The 24,965-nt window shown below is 37.8% G+C and overlaps 1 protein-coding gene across 16 annotated transcripts in view; it reads left to right on the forward strand.

Annotated features, from left to right (window-relative positions):
* The window catches only part of SOX6 (SRY-box transcription factor 6), a 640,189-nt gene that overhangs the window by 513,966 nt on the left and 101,258 nt on the right, over positions 1-24,965 (forward strand). For 12 of the 16 annotated variants that reach the window (XM_074230208.1, XM_074230209.1, XM_074230207.1 and 9 more), the window contains 2 exons: positions 8,576-8,655; positions 10,451-10,573. In XM_074230208.1, coding sequence (XP_074086309.1) covers positions 8,576-8,655; positions 10,451-10,573 — 203 coding nt within the window. The remainder of the gene's footprint in view (positions 1-8,575; positions 8,656-10,450; positions 10,574-24,965) is intronic. The other 4 variants (XM_074230212.1, XM_074230215.1, XM_074230213.1 and 1 more) reach the window with 1 other exon arrangement.

Genomic DNA, 24,965 nt, shown 5'->3' on the forward strand with positions numbered 1-24,965 from the left:
TATATACATCAGGCTCTACTTACTAAAGCAACAACATAGACTCAGACATAGCAAGATTTTCATTATCAAGGAATGAGACCAAAACTGTTAAATCAGAAAATAAATAAATAGAACAACAAAATCAAACATTTGCCCAGATTTTCTATGGGCCATGCAGAAATAAATATTGTGCAATCCTTATCCTTGAGAGCTCCATAGACTAGCAGAAGTAGTAAAACAAAGAATTCCTCAGATAGGAGTCAAGATAGGATTTAAAGAAAGAAGACATTACTCTGTAATGGTACATTGCCTTTCTCTGAGGTGACCACAGTTAAATGGCTATTTGAGAAGCATCATTTCAAATCTGTGGTATTTGGGGACCAATTCTTTGAAGAGCTGGTGTTTGAGTCTTAAAAGATGGAGGTTTTGAAAAGATGGTAATGGTATGGAATGGAGGGTCAATGACAGAAGGAGGAAATAATTCTTTAGAAGGATAGACTGGAAGAAGTCACTGCCTCTACAACTCACCTACTTGTGACCTTAGGAAAGGCATTGCCTGGTGGACTTTTGGGACATTTGTATAAGGCCATTTTGGGAATCTTCAGCGATGATCTCTTTGACTTTAACTGCAATGCTTTTTAAGGATTCACTTCTTCATTCAGGCAGCAAGGGGAGATGCCTATTTAAATATAAGGAAAGTATGTAGCATATCAGCAGAATATAGGACATAACCATTAGTCATTATTATAAAAGATCACAAGATAATATATTCAGGAATGAAAAGGACAATACAGTGTGCTCTTGACAAGCTCAAATTGTTAAGATATTTTTTCTTTATGTTAATCCTAAATTTGTCACTTGGTAACTTCTAAAGGTGGTTCTACCCTCCAAGGTTGAGCAGAATAGAATAATCTCTCTGTCGTGTGATACAGTCTTCCAAATTCTTCATGTATTCAATAGTTTTCATGTCCTTACTTAAGTCCAAACATGCTTGTTTCCATCAACGCATTGTTAACTGTCTTGCTCTTGAGTCTTTTTGTCTTCCTCTTCTAGACACTCCCCAGCAATTAATTTCCTAAAATGATCCCAGAATTGAACACAACATTCTACAGGATTAAGAACACCAAAGAACACCTTTAGACTGGCCTAATGAGAGGAAGGATTGGTTTTGGGTGTTTTTAGTTTGTTTGTTTTTTGGATTTGTTTGTTTTGTTTTGGTGAGATTGATGAAGGCTATTTCTGTTACCTGCTGGTCCATGCTGCTGGTCCAAGGCAAAATCTAAACTGACAATGCCATGCCCACAAAGTGCAGTGGGAACAGCAATTTGCTTGTTAACTTGAAAATGTGCTGCCATCGATTTCCTAGCAGGATACGTGGGACATAGGGTGTCCAAGTTTGTCAGTGTCAAGCAAATAGAATCTAGATCATGATTAAAACATTACATTTAAAGAAAGGAGACATTGCTCTGTAGTGGTACATTGCTTTTCTCTGAGGTAGCCATGGTCCTTAACTGAACTTCCAAACAGAAGTTCAATGTGGAATGTTTTGTTTTCAGGAGGTAGTAGGCTTTCTATTACTAGAGGTCTTGTTGGCTGCTTATAGAAAATGCTGTAGAGCTAATTATTGCTCAGGTCATGATTGAACCAGAATGTCACTGAGATTTTGTCTACCTCTCAGATTCTATGAATCTGTACTCTAGTCCCCAGTGTCTCAATTCAATACCCAGGGAGGGAGCTGGGAATAGTTAATGCATTTTTCCAAGTGGACAGTTGACATCACTCTCTGAATAGTAGAGTTGGAAGAGACTTTGAAAATCACCTAGTCCAATGCTTTCATTTGACAAAGGAAATTGAAACACAGAGTAGAAGAGGTTTGCATTAAGGTCAAACAGTGAGTCAGTGTTGAACCAAGAATCAATTCACAGAATCACAGAGTTTAAGGATCTTAGAGGTCTTTTAGTTTAACTTGTACAGGAACAAGAGTTCCTTTCTCCTTTGCCCTCCCTCACTCCCTGCCAAATATCCCTGACAGGTAATTATCCACTCGTATCTTGAATACTTCAAGGAGAGAGAATTTCTATCTCAGAGGCAGCACATTCAATTTTTTGATAGATCTAATTAATATTTTTTTTCTTCACATTAAGTCAACATCTGTTTTTCTACAACTTATATCTGTTGCTCCAAATCCTGTCTTCTCTGGAGCAAAAAAAAAAAGAATACTTTTCATTCATCCCCACATCATCACCTTTCAGACTTTAAAGACAGATATTCTGAACCTCTATATTTTTATTTTCTCTAATCTGGTCATCCTTAGTTCCTTCAACAAGTCTGTGTATAGCATGATTTTGATCTTTGTCATTATCATTATCATTATCATTTCCTTCCTTTGGACACAATTCAGTCCATCATAGTTGTCTTAATATGTCACACTGAACTGAATCTAATATTTCCAAGTCTGACAAGAACAGGGAACAGTAAAATGATAATTTCTTTCATTCTGTATACTATAGTTCTCGATGTAGCCTAAGATCTTGTAGGTTTTTTTTGTCTGCCTCAGTTCACTGTTGATTCAAATCAAGCTTGTAGTAACCCAAAAGCCTCAGAAAATTTTCAGCCATTCACAAAGAGAGTTTGAACTCTTTTTCCTCACTGTCCTTTTCTCATCTTGCATTTGAGGAGGTAAAGATTTTGAACTTGGGTAGAATTTTAAATGTTTTTTCCATATTATTATTTCTCCTTATTGGATTCAAAGTACATGCAGTGCTATAGAAATGGCTAGTTGGTATACTTATTCCTAGGATAGGACTCTTTCCATTGTTGAAGCAACAGTGCCTTCATACATGAGAGTGGATCACATATGAGTCAAACATGAGTCAGGAGCTACAGTAGAAGATCCCCCCCCCAGTATGCTTCCCTAATTTGGAATTCTCTCTGCATTTCCTATTCACTTCTAATAAGGTTTCTAAATAGGCAGAGTCCCTCTAGGTACTCAGGGGTCAGAGGAGAGAAAGAACAAGCCAAATTGCTTGTACTTCAAAAGGGAAATCAAACTTTAGTTAAACTGAAAAGAATGGGTTAAATTTATGATTGGGGACTTTTGGCTTTATCCCAAAAGTCAAACATGAACCTTATACTGAACAGAAATAGAGAAGAGGTAGGACCCCTGTTGAACCTAAGGAGTTTCAGTGTTCTAGGAGTTCTAGTACTGAGGTACAGTTCCTATCCATATACATATGGGGGGGGTGGTCTGCTGAGCCTAACTTCACTTCAATTTCTATGAAAAATTAGGAACTCCTTTTCTTCCCATCTAGGACATGCTGCTTTTTCTGAAATGCCCCTATTCTGATAGAATACCTGAAAGTTTTCAAACTAGGTACAGTTTTCCTCGAGGTTTAAATACCTTATTTTTTGAAGCTTTCTAGTAGCTTCCAGATCCTAGCAGACAATGGCTAGAGCTGGGAGGCTCAATAGGTCAGATTACAGAATGGGCATTATTGTGCTCATAGGATTTCAGAGACTTTCTTCTTTCACCTCAGGTAGCAAAGGCCAGATTCCACCGGAACCTCAAGCTAACTTGTTCCAACATGCTTCCTGTCTTTTGTACATATTTAAAAAGAATGGGTCCTCACGCAAGCATTTCAAATCCAGAAACAAATTTGAAAAAAATTGCTACAACATGTTGACTGATTTCTTGCCAAGTCAGCTAGTGAGAGCTTTCCTGATCGACTCCTGCCCTGAGAAAATTAGAGGGGAAAACATGCACCTTCTGTAATTAAAAATTTAAACCTTATATCCTCTGTGTTCACTTTCTTTAAAACAAGTTCTCGTTCTCGTTCTCTCTCTCTCTCTCTCTCTCTCTCTCTCTCTCTCTCTCTCTCTCTCTCTCTCTCTCTCTCTCTCTCCCTCCCTCCCTCCCTCCCTCCCTCCCTGACTTTCTCTGTCTCTGAATTTCTCTCTGTCTGTCTCTCTGTCTGTCTCTGTCTCTCCCTGTCTCTCCATTTTCCCTCTCCTCCCCTTTCTTTTTCTGATCCCTCTCTTTCCCCATCTCTTATTCCTCTTTCCATTTCTGCCCACCTTTGAACCTCTCCTCCAGTCCTCTCCCATTACTCCCTTTTTCCCCCTCTAGATTTGCCCATATTCTCCCTTCTCTCCCCTTCCCAGTGCCCCCCCTCCTTCTTTCTCTCTGCCCTATAACTAGCTTTCTCCCTCGCTTAGCTGTCCTCTGTTAGCAGTATACTCTGTTACCTCAGGTGTATTAACTTTTCCTTTTTTGTATTTTTTGTACTGATACAATAGCATGGCCCTGCGAAATGTCCTTCTGCAGATTACATTCAGATGCATAGAATCAACCCAGAAGAAAAGTTAAAAGACATTTAAAAAAATGATACTTGTCAATAGTAGAAGGAAAGCTATTTGTAGCCAGCAGGTGAGCTTGAGAATATTGCAGGGTGTGGCAGATACTAATAAATTAACTGCCAAGCCCAAATCTATAACACACACACACACACACACACACACACACACACACACCCACTAAGGGAGGGGGAACCCCACAAAACCCCACCATACAGTATTTTCAACCATGGAAGCATGACAGCTATGAGAAAGGAGTGCCGTGGGGAATTCTTTTAGAGTTTGATTTTTTAAAAAATATGTTTGACATGGAAAATGTTTTAGTACAAATACGGCAACTGGTATTAAACTTACCAAGGGGGGGGAAGGGAGGGAGGAATTGCAGTGCTGTGTGGAGCAAGGATGAATAATGCATGATATTTAAAGAAAGCACAGCCTGAATGTTCCAGGAGCCGTCCATGCTGATAGTTTGAATGGCGATTTTTTTTTTCCTATTTAAAGCATCATTAATTCAGCATCTTTGTGATGTTTTTAACCTGGTAAAATATTGACCAAAGAAACATGATTTAACTTAGATTAGCGTATTCTTTCTTCAAATAATTTAGCTTAAATATTAAGGAGATCAGTGAAATTATTTAAGCATCAAGTGACAATCATTTACTATAAAAATAATTTGATCTTGTTATCTGTTTAAAGAAAAAATAGCACACCACCCCCACATAACAGTGCGAGCTAAAATCAACCTCATGGAAAGGGGAAAAGCAAGATCCGATATTTTGAACATTGCTCCATAGGAGACCGGCACAATATAGTGTTAGTGAGTGCATTGTCGCTTAGCTCCATATGCAATCAGAAGCCAATTGTTACTGGACTGTGTACAAGCACACACTGTGCTCAATGGTCTGATGAGGTATTATGGATATGATGCAAAGAGACCGTGTGGATTAGAAGCTCACAATTTGTTAAAAAGTGAAAACAACTTCACATTTCCATTGGGTCAGCTGAGTAGCTCTTCATGTGGCAAGCAGAGTGAACTAGTTCTAAGGATTCAGGGAATCCAGGAAGGTTTTAGACATTTAAATGGACATTTCTAACCTTTGAATGGCCCTTGATCCAGTCCTTAGGATCCCTTCACATTCCATCTTCATTATTGCATTCTGCATTCAATGTGAAAAAGTTCATGCAAAACAGCTTGATTATTATAAATGTCAAAAATGTGCAGAGGAACAGCCTATTAAAATGTAGCCTAGAGACAGTACATAACACTGACTTTAAATAAGGAGCTAGAGCCAAAGTGATACTCCATTAAATCACTGTTATTGGGTAATTTTTCCATCAGTGTATTAATTTTTGTTTACAGGTCCCCCTGCCCCCAGTAAAGTCCTTCCTAGTATTTCTCATGTCTTCAGGCCACCAAATGTGGCTGGTAGCCCTGGAAGGCAGAAGTCCCTGAAGTCACCCCCTTTTGAAGATTGTTCTTAGAGCTGGATGACTAATTTACTGAGATTTAGCATTAATATTTGCGCATGCCCTACTCTTACTCATAGCATCATGATGGGATCAAAGACTTAAGAGCTAAAAGGAGACTCAGAAGTCTCAAGTCCAACCCTTTCATTTTATGGATGAAGAAACTGAGGTTTCAAGACATTAAATGATTTGCCAAAGTCACACAGTAAGTCTCAGAGCAAAGATTTGAGCCTGGCACTTTGGACCTTAGGGTCAGCATGCATCTTGGTGCACCATTCATAACTTACACCAGGTTACCTCATTTCTGCACAAAATGAGGTCTGATTTTATCAAAGTATTGCCTGATTGTATTTGCAAAGTGTAAGAGTGGGCATGATTCTGTGCCAAGGAAGGTTAATGCCAAATAACTGGACAGAATTACTTTGCCACAGGAGTCCTTGATCTAAAAAGGTATCATGGAATTTGAGGTTTGTATGATCTGTCCAGTTGCAAAGTACCTAAGAATTGATTTTCTTTCAATAATAATAATAATAATAATAATACTCTTAGGATTGTGACCCGTGAGTGGAGATTTAGAAAGTAGGATATATAAGAAGTTTTTCTCATCTCCCTTCTTCTCATCTTATCATTAGCATTATTCTCCTAATTTTCTTTTATATTTATTTTGTATTCATTTTCTATGTGATAATTAGTCTGCCAATATGCTATGAGAGATAGCATGGTGTGTGTGTGTATCTATATCTATAGATAAACACAAACAACACATACACACATACACACACACATATGCTTTGTGACCTTGGGGCAAGTGACAATCTCCCTATCCTCTGTACAAATTTCCTAAGACACTAAGTTGTACCATTATGAATTGGTTGAGGGAGTTTTTTTTTTTTTTTAACAAGAATGCAACTAGTGGTGAAGTTACAGATCCATCTTATCCCCATATACATGTTATTTTCCTTTTAAGAGAATGTAAGTTTCTTGAGACAGGAACAATAGGGTGTGTATGGGTGTTCTGTTTTTTGTATACCCAAATTTATAATACAAAGGCTAGCATAGAGTATAGAATAGGGAAGAGGAAATGCATCTATAATTTCATTGGACTAGTTAGTGGGCATTCTGATGATGAGGCTCCTGCCAATGTACACTGGAACTTCTTTGCAACCTTGAGTCTTAGGGAATTGTCTGGAGGACCAAGAGATTAGAGGGATTTATCTCCTGGCTGATATGTGTCCAGTGCAAGACTTGAACCTGCTAGGTACTTCCTGTTTTCATGGCCAACTCTCTGTCCATTTTATCATATTGATAAATATTTGCTGAATGAATGAATGAACATGTCTGCTAGACTGCACAATAGGTAGATTTTATCCATAACTTTAATTTCTTTTGGGAGATCTAGTTAGTATGTTTTTTAAAGTATGATACTAGTCTCCATTCAGTTGTTAATCTTTTGTGATGTGGGGGAAGCCACTTTTCATCTCCAAGTCTCAGTTTCTTTATCTGTAAAATGGGGGAGTGGGATGAGATGGTCCCTTGGACTTTCTTCTAGTGCCAACATTCTATGAATCTCTTTAATCTTTATGGCCCTTCCCTTTTTAGAGAAGTAAAGACATATTCCAGAAAGCTGGTGGCTGAGATTGTGTTATTTAGACCTCACTACTGAATGAGTACTGTCTCTGTCTCTCTTTTTTGCCTTTGTCTGTCTCTCCCTGTCTCCCTTTGTCTCTGTTTCTCTCTCTTTTTCTGTTTCTGTCTGTCTTTTTCTTTCTCTGTCTCACCCTGTCTCCCCTATGTCTCCCTCTTTCTTGCTCTGTCTCTGTCTCTCTCTATCTCTCTTTGTCTGTCTTTCTCTTTTTCTGTCTCTGTATGTTTCAGTCTCTGTTTCTCTGTCTCTCTCTGTTTTTCTTTCTCTGTCTCTCCTTGACTCATCTGTCTTTCTCTGTCTTTATTTCTCTTTTTCTGTCTCTGTCTCTGTTTCTCCATCTCCCTCTCTCTCCTTTCTTTTTCTGTCTCTGTCTGTCTTTCTCTGTCTCTGTCTCTCTTTATCTCTCCCTGTCTCCATTTCTCTTTGTTTGTCTTTCTCTCTTTTTCTCTCTGTCTCTGTCTATCTCTATTTCTCCCTGTCTCCATTTCTCTTTCTCTGTCTTTACTTCTTTTTCTGTTTCTCTGTCTCTGTCTCTCTATCTCTGTCTGTCTCTGTTTCTCTTTCTATCTCTCCATCTCCATCTCTATCTTTTTCTCTGTCTCTCTCCCTCTATCTGTCTCTGTCTCTGTCTCTGTCTCCCCATTCACACCTCCTCCTCAGGGTCCTTGGGCAGCTCCCCATTCTATCCATCTTCTTTCTTGGGTGTTAATGCTGTGTTTGGCCTCCTGAGCCAGGATGTTCCCCTAAGCCGTTTACACTCTACTAGAAAAAGCCCGTCCCCATCCTTGGTGCACTGTGTGTTGAGTTGGCTTCAAGATATTTTTGTACTCCTCAAAAATGATGTATTACATGATTTGTAATGGCGAGAACATGCTTGAATTGCACATTTAATGTTTTTTTTCTCTTTCCCATCACATTTATGCGTTGCCAGTTTGCCTACCAGCAATCTCGCTCAGGGAAAGTTCCAAGGTAACACTACAAGTCTGTGCCCAACTGAGCCTTTTGTTTCTGCAGATGTTTGGGCTTAGAGCGGTGCTGTAGAGCCCCAGCAACGGGAAGACCCTGTTGGTACTTGTCTGCTGAGATTCTCTGCTCATTGTCTCAACCTGTATGCATTGTTCTCTCCGACAGGTGATAACTACCCCGTACAGTTCATTCCATCAACAATGGCAGCTGCTGCCGCTTCTGGACTGAGCCCTTTACAGCTTCAGGTACGTGCCAAAAAAAAAAAATTAAAAAAAAAATGTGGGACACCAGCCAACACTTTAGTGGAAAACTGCTAACCAGCTGTATGCTAAATAATGGCCTGAATGTTAAATAATTTTTTAAGCATAGCCCAGAAGGATTAACACCTTATGTACTTACCATTCTGCAAATAGGAATGTCGACTGTCAACTTCAGTATTTTAAAAGGGGGGAAGGGACTTGATGACTTAGTCTCACGAATTCTCCAGAGCAAGTGAGTCACTAATTGTTAGCATGGTTGCTCAATTGTCTTTAGATAGGTTGAGTCTTACCTGCCCGGAATTTCAATTTTTTGAATTTGTCTATATTGGGCTCCCCACCCACCCAAAGACATCCAAGCAAAGTACATTGAATGGGCATCTTATAGAGGCTTCATAACTACCTGACCAACCTAAAGAGCTTGAAGAAAACTGTCTGCATTTGTGTAATCTCACTCCTTGGTTTGGGGAGCTAAGCTAGGGCCTCTGCTCTTGCCCAATTAGTTGCCTTCATTCATGGGTTTATTTATGATGAGAATGATTTAAGCATTAAGCAACTAATCTTCAGGTCCTTTCTTTGCTGTTCACTCCCTTTCCTCCTTGGATCTTAGTTTTCCCATTTGTAAAATGAAGGGATGGCTTTAGTCATATCTAAATTTTTTTTCCAACTCCAACTCTCTAAAACATATAGTTTTTCTTTGGGAAGATATGTTTTTACAACTAAAAACACAAATATAAGCCTGCCAAAAATAACGATCAAGTATTTCAAATTAGAAATGCTAGAAAATATATAATGAACATATGAAGGAGATGGTAAATGAATAGTTCATTAAAATAATGTTTTCATTTTTAAATTTCAAAAGTGGCTTTGTTTAAGTTTCCCAAAGCACTCTAGGGGATTTGTATTTTACTAATCATTGTTATTAGCACCCTCACATATTTCTGTGCCATTTCTGCTGATTTCAGCCTCAAAAACAAAACAAAAAAAAAACCCAGAACAAACAATTCACAGCAGCAGCAACAACAAAATAATTTTGTATTTTATTTGTGTGTGGCCAAGCGAAGTGATGGTGAAGCACCTTGTAAAGCTTCACTTCAACACCTCTCTCAAATGTGCTCCATGTCCCTGCTCACAGGGATAACGCCTACTTTCTCCCTTCTTCCCCTCCTCATTCTCCCACACCTAATTTTGCCTATCAGCAGCTTCCTGTAGTCAATGAAAATTGTAAGAGAGGGAGGGATACAGAAGCAAGTAGCGAATAATGTATAATGGCAAGATTTTGAGGGGATAGAGGTCTGGGCTTCGAGTCAGGATGATTTGATTTCAAACTCTACTTTTAACACTTACTAACTGTGCTAACTGTGTGACCTTGGGCAAGTCAATTAACTTCAGTTTGCCTCAAATAAGCATTTTAGACTTGATTGCAATGTCAAGGATGGGTTGTGTCCCATGCCTGTGAGGAACATTGCTTTCCTGATGTCCTACTGACACAGGAGACATAGTCTGTAATATAAGAATTCGAAATCCTGAACTTCTGTTCCTTCTGTAACTATGTTCCATCAAAATATCTTCAATTGAATGTATCTATTTTCCCCAAGCAAAAATAAAAACCCAATACCTTGGTTTGATTTTTAGGTCATTAGGTTTCTCTAAGAGAAAGGAGGTCTCAATTTGTCCCCTGTTGGTGTGGTCGTTGCCCCAAGTTGAGAAATGCTTGGTTTTGTGTCTCTGGTTCTGACAGAGTGTTTGTTTGTTTTTTTTTGCTGGCTACGCTACTAAACAGAAAGGGCATGCCTCCCACCCACAAATTAGCCCAAGACTAAAGGGCCTAAGTGAACGTTATGGCAGGAATTTGGATACCTTTGAACATGGTGGTGGCCAGTCTTACAACCACAAAAAGATTGAGGTATGAATGCTTCCATTGATGCTTCTGTGGGTGGGGATGTTGTTTGTTCCAACATACTCCCAGTTCTCTCTGAAAATGGGAACCAGGAGAGCAATCAGGTGAGGATTCGTCAGGCTTGATCCCTTTCTCCCTTAGTAGATCTTGCAGGTTGCTTCTCTCATTTATGGGGAAAAAAGAGAACAAAACAAAAATTGAAGCCCAAGCAAGGTTCCTAGAGGTTTTTATTTGTTTTCAAGGTTCCATGTCAGAAGCCATTTCTGGATATTGTCTCAACTTTGTCTCTTTTCCCCTTCATTTTCCTTCCCCTTGGTCCCCACCTCCCTGCCTTGTTTTATAGATTTACAGTGTTCTACATACATTATCTCAGTTGATTTTTCAAGACACATTCCTCTGAGACTTGTCAGATTGGGGTTATAATTTTACTGATGAAGAAACTGAGGCACTTAAAGGTGAAGAGACATGTTCAAAATTACACAAGTTATTAGTAAATCAGCAACCAAGACCCAATTTTCCTTCCTTTTGGGGTGCTTTCTATTATCCCAGACCTTTCCTCCTCTGGTAGTCTCAGTCTGAGGCAGAGATTCATGAAATTCCAACACTGTCCATTTCCATTGACTCTTTCTTGTTTTTTGGCATTTAAAATCTGATTCTGTGGTGCCAACTTTGGAAAGCTATGATCCTACATTATATAGAAGACCCACCGTTCTTTTCCATATTCTACTGAATCATAAGTATTGAACTTAGAGTCAAGAAGACCTGCATTTAAATTTGAATCCTGCATGCATCAAATAATTTCTAGCTATTTGACCCTAAATTGGCAGCCAGGTGGCATGGTGGCACAGTAGATAGGGTGCCAAGCCTGGAGAAATATTCATCTTCTTTAATTTCAAATTTGACCATAGCCATTTAGTGTGTGACCGTGGGCAAGTCACTTAACCTTGTTTGTCTCAGTTTCCTCATCTGTAAAATGAGCTAGAGAAGGAAATGGCAAAATTCTCTGTATCTTTATCAAGAAAATCCACTGACAACAATGACAATGACCCTAGGCATGTTATTCACCTTGCAGGGTCTCATCTTCCTCATCTATAAGGTAGGAGACCTGAACTTAATGACTTTTTAAAGATTCCTTCTCACTCTAAGAAAAGTTTCTATGATCCTCCACTAAGGGAATTATAGGAAAATGCTTCATCTTCATTTTATTCAAAACAAAGCAAACAAGTTACATCAATTTGAAACACATTTTCATTTTTAGAATTTGTAGGTTTTTTGTAGAGTTCCTATATATGATTATGATTTCAATTCCCAGCCCATGACCATGGAGCCATTCAGTAAAGAAAAATAATTCTGCTATTGTCAAGGTGTTTCCAAGTCTACTCGTATTTGCTTTGGCTATCTGAACTATGTAATATTAGATAATTGAGAAAGGTCAATTTTTCTCTTTCCCATATTTTTCTTTCCCCTTTTCTCTCCCTCATCTTTTCCTTCATTTCTTTCCTTTGAATCTTGTATTTTGGCAAATCAAAGACAAAGTCAATTCTTTAAAGAGAGAGAAGAAGAAGATAGGATGCCAGAATTTATGTAGTTGGGGAAAGAATTCACAGGGTCCTCTCTCCTCTATGTTAGTTCACTAGGCAATTTATGTTGGGGGAGAGATTCTGATGGGGCATGACCAGCTGCTGACTAATACAGAGGTAGTGCTGTTCCACACACCTGGGATATCTTTCCTAAAAACTCTACCTTGTCTCTCTAGAAGGCTCCATATTCCTTGGTACTTTGATAATTAATTGGAGCCTCAATATGAACTGCTGATGTTGTTGTTGTTAGCTGGTTATCATCATTATTTATGAAGTTCAGATAGAAACAGCACTGGGACAAACCACTTATTTTCCAGTATTCTTTTATCTTAAATTTTCTATCAACTCCTACAAAGGTAGATGAAATATTTGTTGTAACAGTTGAAAAGAAGTATTGGGATGTAAGCTCCTCCTTGGTAAGCTAACTGAAAGCACCCTGAATACAGTTCCACCTAAGTGACCCAAGTCAGGAAGAATGGAGTTCAAATCAGCTGTAGAAATTCACTCTCTGATCCTGGGTAAGGGTAAGTCTCTTAATCTCTCCCAGTCTTGATTTACTCACCTGAATAGTTGTGAGGGTCAAATGTTATAACATATATAAAGGACTTTGCAAACCTTAAGGCACTATATACATACTGGCAATTATTATCATTATCATTATCATCATCATCATTATTATTATTCTTATTATTCTTTATTGTTATTCAGCATGAGCAGGGAAGAGCTGTCCCTCATCCATCCACTTCATAAGAGATATTGATTTCCTCTTCTGGGTTTCTGTATTATTAAAAAAATTAGTTCTATGTAGGTTGAAGATAATGAATTATTTCATATGGCCCCACTTATTTAAAACATATTAAAATTTTTATGGATCATTGCTGTGTCTGGGGATTGTGGGCATCAACTTTATTTTTGATAATTTTCCCCCCATATGATTTACTAGTAGAGTTTGTCAGGAAACTTTGAGGTCTATATGTGTAATAGGAAATTTAGTATTTACATTGACATTATTAATATTAGTATCTATTGGGTCTGGAAGAGAAAAAAACAGAGTCACCTGGACGTTGGAAATGGATCTGTGTGATTCGAGTTAAAACAGTCTACCTACTGTGGGTCTGTGTGATTACAGTTAAAAAAAGATATAGTTAAATCAGCCTACCCACCTAGGACAGAATGTATGAAAGACTAAGTGCTTGGCAGGACCATGAAAACAGGTGACTTTGGCTCAGACCCCAGACAATCTCTACCCTTTGTCTTTTATTTCTCCCCTGGGTCTAGGTGCCCAGTTGTCACCTCCTTCCCTTCCCCTAGGACTTTACTGCATGGTCCGTCCTTCTTCCACATATGCATCTCTTTGCATTGCTACCTCCTTCCTTGAACCCTGTTCATTCTCTGGAGCTCTGTCCCTTTCTCTCCTTTTCATTCCAGCATCTAAAAATCTGGCGTCTGTTTGGCCACTGGAAAAGATGAAACCAGATTTCGGAGTGCCAGGTCCACACAGGGCTGTGGGTACCACTGCTGATCCATCTGTATAACACATGCCTCATGCCAGTTGCTTTAATTAGGGTGAATGGGGAGTCTTATAATGAGGGAACCCATGCAGTTTTCATTTGGAATTTTGACTGACTGGGAGCTCTTCCTGGATCCTCTGCATCTTGCCCTCTTTTCCCTCTTCATGCCTCTCAAGTTTCCCCCTACCTGTCAGGGAAACTTGCTCCAGCTGGAGAGGACATGGCACACTATTTGGCAAAGACTCAGCCTGCTTGCCAGGCGGGTTTCCCAGGCCTGCCCAGCATGGTTACAACACGATGCCCAGGAAATCCCAGAACACTCAGCTGACACATATCTCTTTAGTCATTACATACAGATGCTGCTACATGAAATCTGTGAAAATAAACTGGGCTAGTATAAATCTTCCGCCTCCCAATTTTTCGACAGGTTTGGAAATTATTATTATTATTATTATTATTATTATTATGGAGCTGCTTTTATTTTTAGTTAAGGACATTCTGTGTCTTCCTTCCCACCTCCTATCTGTTTGCAAGCTAAACAAGGAAATGCCTGGGTTCTGTCAACAGCTATGATAAACTGTTGATACTAACGAAGCATTACGATTACGTTAGCCAGATCCATTCCTAAACACAGGTTCCTCAGGAAAAAATAGCCTATGTCAAACACATACAGGCACAGAGACAACAACAACAGCAACAACAATCATGCCTACTCTAGGAGAATGAATTGAGATATGTAAAATTCTTTGCAAATATTAAGGCTCCATATAAATGCTAACTACTTCTACTACTAACAGTATATCTGCATTTCAGAACTATTAACAATGAAAGGTTTTCAATAATTAAGGTGTAAGGCAAAAGGACAAATCAGATCATATTCAGAGGAGATGGAGCAGACTAGAGACCATGGTAGGGGAGGAGAATCTGGATGTGTTAGTATGAAGACTTGATTTGGGTGGGTGGGTGGGTGGTCTTGAGGAGGATGACAACATCTCCAAGAATCCCAAAAGTGACCATGTACAAAAGGGTCCAACAGAAGAACGTGTAGCAGAAGGAGAGATAATAAGTTCTTTCTATCTTGGAGTGTTGTACTTGGACACATAAAGATCTGGGTTCAAATTCTGGGCACACGAGGATTCCAAATTGTCTAAATTACTCTGATTATAACATGGATGTGTCTAAGCAAGTCTTAACAATATTTGCAGCTATAATTTGGAAGTTCGAAGATCTATAATTGAAAGAAACAAAAGTAATTAAAATGGAAAGACCTTCTTCACATTAGCCTGATCTGACCCATCCTCTTCTTCTCTCCCTTCTTTCCTTCCTTTCTCCTTTCCTCCCTTCCTTCCTCCTTCTTTCTGCCTCTTTCCTTCTTTCTCCCTCCTTCTCTCTTTCCCTTCCTCCCTCCCTTCTCCCTCCTTCCTTCCCTTCCTCCTCCCTTCCTTCCCTCCCTCCCTGACTCCTCCCTCCCACCCTTCCTTCTCTCCCTCCCTTCCCTTCCTTCCTTCCTTCCTTCCTTCCTTCCTTCCTTCCTTCCTTCCTTCCTTCCTTCCTTCCTTCCTTCCTTCCTTCCTTCCTTCTGTCCTCCCTCCCTCCCTTCCTTCCTTCCAATCAAAGACACAGTGATGACCTTTGGTTGTTGTCCTGGGTAGTGATCCAAAGCTCTGCCCACTGTGCCTCAGGGGGCACACTATTGTAAGAGGGAAGACCAAAAAGAATTCTATTTTTAGTTGAACCCTTCAGCAGATGAAGTCATGCCTACTCGTCAGGGTTTGAACCATTAATTTTGATAACATATTTAACCCTGGGAACAATCAGATGCTGCAACTCTAAGGTTACAATGCTTTTGACCTTTTGGAGAACAGAGGGCACTCAGTACAGTAAACAATATATTACATTTCTACTTATTCTGATTCTCTCACACATATAAATTTCAAGGCATGGTTGACATTTGCTTTCCTCAGCTATTTTAACATTGGTCCTTAAAGTAAGCCAAGAAGAATGTGTAGGGAAAGGGGGCCAATGTAATGTGACAGTCATGCAAATATGGTCCTTTAAATAGCTCAGATGTTAAATGTGGCCTTTTAGGAAGCAATAGAAATTTTGGGGAGAACTAGGCTCTTGGTGACATATTTCAATGAAAAAATGATTTTAGAGGATTGACTCTATGTAGTTTCTTCGAAATGGAATACTACCTTTAAAACCATTTTTTTATTGAGACAAATATTGCTTGATAATTGTAGCTTAGACTAAAAGTAGTTAGGCTCTGGTACCATGGTCTGTGAGGCGATACACCTGCCCTGTGCCTTCTTATTAAATGATGCATGCTCTTCTTCAGCAAATACAGCCGTTAAATATCACACAGCTTAAGTATTTCTAATTAAAATATCTCCATGTGTCAGCATATTGGTAATGTATTATTTTAATCCATTTATTTTGTTTATGAAACAGTGACATATGTTTAGATTGTGAAATATATGAGCCTTAAAAATCACTTTATTGAAGAAAATTAATTCCTACAATACTGTCTCGGTAATGTGTTCACTCACCCAGTCAGTCACTGGCGGCACTGCCAGTCTTAATGTTGGTTAGACACACTTAACAGTTTTATCTGACATAACTGTCTACGAGAGAGGCAATAACAGGTTTGTTGCCAGACCTTCCCCCAATAACAATCCTCCCCCCCATCACCCCCCAGCTACTGCTATACATCAGCCAGAGGGGGTTTCCTTTTCTTCTCTCTCTCTCTCTCTCTCTCTCTCTCTTTCTCATTTTATTTATTTTTTTTAACACAATGAAGAATGTGGGACTTAGTAAATGGACAAGAGATTCCGAAAGACCAATCAAAATTAAAAACCAGCTAGTTACCTTTTCAAAGTTAGACAGAGTAATTTGTTTGTCAGCAGGGAGATGTTTGGGTCAGCCCTGAGATGGAGTGACTGTCAGCGGGAATTCCTACAAGACAAGTAATTTCACTCCATGTATTACTGACAGATTGCTCACTTCTCCGAATCACCAGAGAAAACAAACTTAATATTGTTACAGGCAGAGTTTCTGTCTTCATTAGCCTCAGAGAATGATTTTTATTGCACACTCAAAGACTACCTTGCTTTAGTGGGACATATTTTAACCGACTACTTCTTATAACGCTAGTGTGAGTAGTGACCTAATTGAAGAGAATAGTAAATGAAAATTTGGAAATAGGGAAATGGCTATGTAAATAATTTTTCCATTTTATTCGATGGAAATTATGTATAAAGTATAGAGGAAGCTGGAGGAAAGGGGCTTAATTAGAGCCCTAAGACTCTCTGAAAGACTATACCAATCAGAAGATGCACAGAAATGAAACCATTCGATTCCTGCCAAGTTTGCAAAGATGAAAGAGAACAATTGAAGTTTTGCGAAAGTGAATACAAACACATATTTTATTTAAATGATATTGTCAGTTTCTAAGGCAGAATGGAAAGGGAAGGAACAGCTCATCAGGATGCCTTTGAGATTATGTTCGTTTGAGTTTGGAATCATAAAAGTATTCCATTATGATAGGATTGGAATGGGAGTTAGACTGACCTGGGAAGGTAGAATTTCACCTGGACCAAATGAATGACTGAAGGGTGAACCCAATGATTAGTAGAGGGAAAATATAGGTGAAAATCTGTTGTTTTCAGGGTAGCAAACATGCGGTGAAAGAACTTTGAAGAGGGAGAGGTTCATGTTCCCTATTATTTACCCCCTTTTTTACTTTTGCACTTTTGTACTCCCTGACTTCCTCTGCTACCCTGAATCACACATATCCTTTGGGGCTTTTAAGGAAATAGGGTAAAAGAATGGTGAGAAATAGATTGGGACCAGAGCTCTATCAGGATAGAGTTTAGATCATTAGTGTCAAACTCAAATACAAATAGAAGACCAGAAATGAACATTATTTATGTTGAATTATATTTTTATTTATTTTGTTGAATACTTCCTGAATATGTTTTAACCTGGCTTGGTCCTCATTTGGAAATTTTGGGTCCAGTGAGTTTGTTTCCTCTGTCTAGAGTAACTTCAAGGAACCAGGCTGCATAACTGGCATTTGGTCATATCTACCACACTTTGGATCCAGACACATCAACCTTCCTAATGGTGGGGTGTGGCTGAAAACTCCTATCTTTTGATTCCCTAGGAGTTTAAGCTTCCTGTGAGTGCTCCTTTGGAGATGTTCAGAGGAGCCTTTCAGGAATTTTCTAAAACTCATCAATTCACATGTGGAATAGTTAGAAACATAGCAAATGAAATGCATCAGGTGGGTCGAAGTGATTAGGCACTAAAGGACTAGAGGAGGATTCTGAGAATGGGAAGACCTTTTAATGAAACCTTAGCTTCTAGTTTCTTTTTACTTTCTTTTTACATAGAGATTTATGTCCCCAAATTCCCTTTCACCCACTCATAGCTAAAACCAGCTAAAACATAAATTGATTTTAATATTTATCTAAAAACAAGATTTTTCCTTTTCAGGTCCATAAAGTAAGGTAGCATGTTGGGAGTTGGGCAGAAATTAGTCCTACCCAATAAAGCCTTGGGTGTCTGCAAATCACTTTAGAGCTTTTTAGTCATATTCTTTGATTTATGGATAGCTATTTATTATTCCTATGTGTTCAGAAAAGGAAATATAATGTTTGATGAGCATCTGCCTTCAAGGAATTCAAGTTAAGTTACTATGATTTAATGATGTGACCTGATGTGAAAAAAATGCTGGATTATGATAGAGGATCTGAGTTTACAAATTTCTCTTTTACTTAATCAACTCATTCTACTTTCTCTAGGGTTCAGTTTCCTCACTTTTAGTATGAAGGAGTTAAATCTGCTGTTCTCAAAAGTTCTCTGTACCTCCAAATCCTATGAGTCTGTGGAAATAGAAAATAATACAAAATTGAAATATTGCAAACAAATGTGATATGAATTAAAACGTGGGGAAGATAATTTCCAATTATGAGATCTAAAAGATTACATTAAATTCATAATTTTTATTTACAGGGTTTGTTAGATTATTGTTTTTATTAATTTTTCTCCAAAGCAATGGCAGGTATTTCTGTTGTTTGACCAAAATACAAGTTTTAAAGTATTGTTCACATAATGTGTATTATGGGCCAAATTAGAACTGAAGGAGTAGGTGTGGTTAAAGATCCATCAAAAGATTGGAAAACCAAAGAATTGAATCTGTCTGGTCGCTTTTCTACTTCCCAACTATTGTATGTTATTAAGAAATAGAAATCACCAAGAAATAGAATTTAAATGTTTTGACATATCAGGTGGCAGAACAGACAGAGCAAGGACAAAAACATTTTTTAATCATATGTTAATTGAATGAGATTCTGAAGCTACAGTTGAATGGGTTTTCCCCTTAGACGTGCCCCAGCTGAGTGATAAAACTTCTGACCAGTAGAGCCAGTATATATTTATTATTTCTGTGTCTATTGCTTCCTTTCTTGATTCCTTGGGAGAAGAGTGTGGTAGCTGCAAGCAGTAGCGTGTGTCCTATGAAGTCTATATTTGTCTCTCTGTATGTACCCATCCATGCAATGAGTTAATCTGGAGAAAAGTTTACACAATATAAACCCCACAAAAGTACTTTGCAAACTTAAAGAGATATGTAAAGGCAAGTTATTGCTGAAATGTATCACTTTAATTCAGTTCCTTTTGACCCATCTTAATTGTAATTACTGGTGGGCAACCTCTCTCATACTCTCTCCTTTCTGAGGGCAAAGAGCATAAGATTTTTGATCAAAGGATAGTAGGAGTATAAATTTAGAGCTATAAGTCATGTTAGAAAGAACATCTCACTCAGCAATCTCATTTCTCTCTTCGAGGACAGTATCACATTCGATGCCTGAACTAGCTCAAACTGCCATTGTAACCTATAAGGCTTTGGTTCTAATGATCATCATCCATAATTACCTGAGAGTTGTGATAATAAAACTGAAATCTAAACTTGATGAACCTGAAATTTCATATTCCTGGTGTCTCTCCTCATTGTTTCAAATTGTGAATGTCCAAGGCCTACAGTACCATTTCATGAGTTACTGTTGATTGGGGGGAAAAAGTTATTGACTGATCATCAGGGCTCTGGTGAACTTTTCTGAATGAGGTTTCTCTGAAATTCACTAGGATAGTCTTTGAAAAAAAGTCATTTGCTTCATTAACAATTTCATTTTCTAATGAAAATTATCAGATGAAATCAAAATTGATTAAATCTCTCTCTCTCTCTCTCTCTCTATATATATATATATATATATATATATATATATATATATATATCACATATAGGACTAAAGGTCTGGGGTATTTTGTTTTCATTTGTGTTTAAAATCTCCTTATCTGTTTAACTGTTTCCTAGTCAGAAAATAACTCATTCATAATGCTTGAAATAAAACTACTTTTAATCTATGTATTTGTTTCCAAACCATGGTATCTGGAGATATTATCCTATTAAGTCATCTTATCATTTATTGTAGAAATGGAATTAACTGTAAAACTGTTGTGTATTATCCCTTGACAGGAAATCACCCATGATACTGTTATAATTATCATCTTATTGGTATTGCAATTACTTTATTAATTAGGAAATAACTTGTCATTAAAGGGGACTTTAGGGAATCCCCAATGGTTAGAAAGTGATATCACCAATGAATCCAGAGAAATACTAAGTTACTTTTTGAAAATCCAGTAATTAATAGTGTATAAGATTTGTGTCTTTCTGACTAATGACCAGTACAATATACTTTCTCATTGCCTTTATCATTTTATTTCCAATGGGACACTCCTTTACATAGAAAGATTTACCATTAGCTAACCTTCTCAGAACTGTAAGGAATCATAGAATATCAAAATCACACTCTTAAGAGCTGGAAAGCATTTCAGTGACTTTCTGGTTCAGCCAGAATTCCTTCTAAAACATCCCTAACAGGTGGTCATCTAGCCTTTGTTTTATGATGTCCAGCAGTAGACAGCAGTCCATTTCACTTTTAAGAAGTTCCAGTTGTTGGTAAAATTTCTCTTACACTAAACCACATCTGTTTTCTTGCAATTTATACTCTTTTTTTACTGCCCAGTGAGGCCAAGAAGTAGAAATTTTCTCTCATTGCATGGCAGTCCTCCCCTTTTCCAGTTCCTTCAATGGATCCTTTTATGACTTGAGTTCCTCTGCTCCTTTCCATGCTCTTCAAATTATTAATATATTTCCTAAATGGACAATCAGAATGAAATGTATTATTCCATATGTGATGTGTGTATATATACATATATATATATATGTGTGTATATATGTATATACATACACATACATACAATTAGGGCAGAGAATATTGGGGCTATCACCTTCTTTGTTCTTAATGTATCAAAAATATCATATTTGAGAGTTTGGGATTTGCTTTTTTTTAGGTGGATGTGTGTGTTTTTTATTTTGCCATGCACATCATCGATGCATTGAGCTTTCCAGTCACTGAAACATCCAGTGTTTTTGTATAGGAACTTTTGTCTATCCATATTCTCCCTAATGACCCTCTTAATAAATAGAAAGAAACTTAAAAGTCTCTTGAAGTTGGTTGTTTTTAACCCCAAGAATTCTTTAAAATTCTCCCTACTAAATTCTATCTTATCAGATTTGGTCCACTGATCTTTTTGATCAAAACTCCTGGATCCTGACTTCATTCTTCCTCAGACCAAGGGATCCATGTATGTCTTCTTCCAAGTAATTGATTTAAAAAAAATTGTCCAACATCCCAAGACTAAGGACAAATCCTTAAGGTATTCTTTAAGAGACTTCTCTCTAGTTGACATTGACCCAACAATGTGGTATATATAAATAATTATCATGTAAATATGTATTCATATCAGAGTGGTTATAATAAGTAGAGAAAATCAGCATTTCCACAAAAGCAACTTTTTTATTGGTATGAAATTTGTATTCTGGCAGGTCTAGCTCCTTTCCACTGTTAAAAAGAAAAAAAAAGCAGGGGGAAAGGAGAAAAATAAAAAAGGATAAACTTGATACTAATCCCAGAAGCTATAAAAGTTTTTGATTCTACAGTAGCATTTATGGAACTTTGTCTTTACTCTTGCTCTAGGTAGGGGTTTGAGTAGTGAGCAGAAAAATTGTGGGTTAAATTGTATTTTACATATGAGTTTATTGGATTAAGAGCTGAGGTCATCAAGGCTCTCTAAGGATCTTGGTTTGTGGGAAACATAGTAAGTCAGTTTCATTTACTCCCTAGCTGTCAAATTTGGAAAATGGCTAAAAATCTTTCAGGTCACTTTGGAAGTCATTTAGAAAATGTTCAGCAAGGGAATCATCAGTTATTAACATGACCATTTCAGGGTTCAGGAGATTCATATACTTACCAAAAGCCCAAGTGTTGAGAATTCAATTCAACAAACAGTTATCAAAAAATTACAAAATCATAGAATCCTTAGATTGGAAAGGATACCAAAGATTAACTTTTTTTTTTCATTACCTGAGCAAGAATCCTCTCCTAAATATCCTTGATGAATGAGCACCCAGACTTTATTTGAAAAGTTCCATTGATAGGAAACTCAATTATTTTCTTTGGTATCCTGCTACATTTTGACCATCTCTTTTTTTTTTTTAAAAAAATGAATATTTTGCAGGAATTGTTGATATAAAGATTAAAAAACATGATTCAGTCCAGGTCCTGTCTTCAAGGAGTTTAGAGTCTAATAAAAAGAATTGTAAACCATTAGGCAGATATTGGCTAGACCAAAATCATCTTTTGTGAAAATTATGATATGGAGGCTTTCATTTTAAAGTGAACAATTAATTGGTTTCTGCTTAGAGCAGAAGCCCTACTGTTTGGAGAATTGCTTGGCAAGTCCCTTGATCCCTGGGTGAGCTGATGAGTCCCCAGATCAGCTGGGGAGCCCTTCCTCATCCCCCAGCCTGGGCTGCCAATTGGAGTGTGTTCATCAGGTTGCACACCAACAGATGAAACAGATGTTAGACCATACTGGAATGGGGCAGGGGCTGCATCAGGAGCTGGATGTATTCCTCTTGACATCTGGATGCTGCCGGGGTGTTGGGAAGCCTGCCTCAGGCCAGGAGGCTGCAGGAGCCGGGCAGCGGGGAGCTTGGGGTCTTTGCTTCTCTGTAAGTGATTAGCCCAGCGAAGCAGGAATAATACTGAATTATCGCTCGGCTGCTTCCTTTGAAGGAACCTTGGGACACCAGGAAAGGCAGGAAGGAGTATTTACAGTAAAGTCGTGTTCCGAGAGACAAGACTAATTATAGCATATTAAAAGGCTTTCTTTCAAATGATTTAATTTACAGATTGCTCAGGACAGTTTGTGAAACTTTTTTTAAGAGTCATAAATCAACAGCTTAGAGAAACTTTGTGTTTTGTTTTTCAAATTTTGTTTTTCACAGTTTGGTACTGGATGAAGAGGTAACACACACACACACACACACACACACACACACACACACACACACATTCACACATTTGCCAGTAGCCTTGTCTGATGGAAAGAAATTCATTTGCCCTAGATGATAGCTAGGGGTTGGGGGAATGGGAGGGGTGCAGCTCGTGCAAAGGATACTGGTTGGTGGTTTTCAGAATAACTCTATTAGAACCTTCTTCTCTCCATGATTTTTTGTTAGTGATACTTCTGGACCCAAGAAGCCTTCTTGGTGATTTGTGACACTGCTATAGGAAGGGAAAGACTTGGTTTGTGCTTAGCCTCTCCTATTCAGAAGATCTTCTATTGAATGACCACTGGCCCGCTAGGTTGGCATGGAAGTAATTGAGGAGAATTTTCTGAGTGGGACTCCAGTTAGTGTAAGGGAAAAGAAATGATAATTTTTTTTTAATTGGAAGCACCAGTTAGTGAAATTCCCTGTATCCAAGCTATATTTCGATGGACCATTTAGAGTTCAAATGGGCAAAAAGATGATTTTGGTCATTGAATTGCATCAGAGCTTCAGAGAGTCAGTTAAACAAATAAACAAACCTCTACAGACAAAGTGGCTAGGCCTAGAATATTCATCAGAGCTGCCTATAGTCTGCTTAAAAATAAATAAACAAGCAAACAAACAAATAAACAAACAAATAAATAAATAATGAATTGAGGTGAATTACAGTCAATAAGAGAGGCAGAGTAGATGGGTCATCTTCAGCCCTGTCATCCCAAAGAGCTCCACAAACATCATCTCTCTTAGCTAGAGAAGAAATTCTCTTCTTTTGGAAATAGATTTGTTTCCCTGGCCAGGACTGGTCTGGCTCGTCTTTGCTTTCTTGATCTTAAGTAATGTGGGTGATGGTTTTGTAGTTAGCTCATAGGCTTTGGGTAGCAGAAAGAAAGGGAAGAGTTATCTTTTAGATACTAACAGAAATAGGTCAAAGAGTAGATAAGGAAGGTAAAACAAGGGCCAGGGCACACTTGGGAAGTATATTTCAATGCTACTTTCTGTAATTGCATATATTTTTGTTGTCAGAGAAGTCCATTCCATGTGGTCATTGAGACTTATTTTCTAGATTCTTGTGTTAGGTACAAAGCCCCCAGTCTCCAGTGGATAGTGGAATACTCAGATATATTTGTTATCATTAACTGTCCCATGAAAGGTTTCTTTTAGCTAAAGGAATGGAACAGTATGCTTCCCATTGAAATCAATGAATATTCTGATTAAGAGTCAACTCTTTTAGTTATTTAATAAGAAAAAGAACTGCCTGTTCTTCAAAGATATTCATCACATACTAGACTCACAGACTAATAATAATAAATGCTGTTAATAATAATAATATCTAGCATGTTATTAATAGTGAGTTTAATATGTAATGAATGACACATTTTTATAACAAATAAAACAAATTTTTATAAATATATATGTGTATTGTGTATATTTATATATACAAATAGTATTTTAAGGCTTGCTAAGTTTTTTTGCAAATATTATATTTGATCCTAGCAGCAACCTAGAAAAGTAGATGTGATTATTGTATACTTCCTATTTAAATCAATGAATATTTTGCTTAATGGTTTACTCTCATTATATCATACCCACACAAATACACACATGTGTATGTATGGCACAATTTTCAACCTGTATCTTGGGATGATAGTGGCTTCATTTTAGCTTTGACTGATACAGTTTTAGTTGTTGATTGAATAGAAATCCATTCATTTATCCAACAAATATTTAGTGAATGTATGATATATGGGCAGACTCTAGGAGATAAAGAGATGTAAGATGGCAATCTTTGCCCTTATGGAATGTGAAGTCTGATAGGAGATTAGACACATAGAAGGATCAATACA

This window comes from Macrotis lagotis, chromosome 3 (genome assembly GCF_037893015.1).
Source record: "Macrotis lagotis isolate mMagLag1 chromosome 3, bilby.v1.9.chrom.fasta, whole genome shotgun sequence".
NCBI classification, from domain to species: Eukaryota; Metazoa; Chordata; class Mammalia; order Peramelemorphia; family Peramelidae; genus Macrotis; species Macrotis lagotis.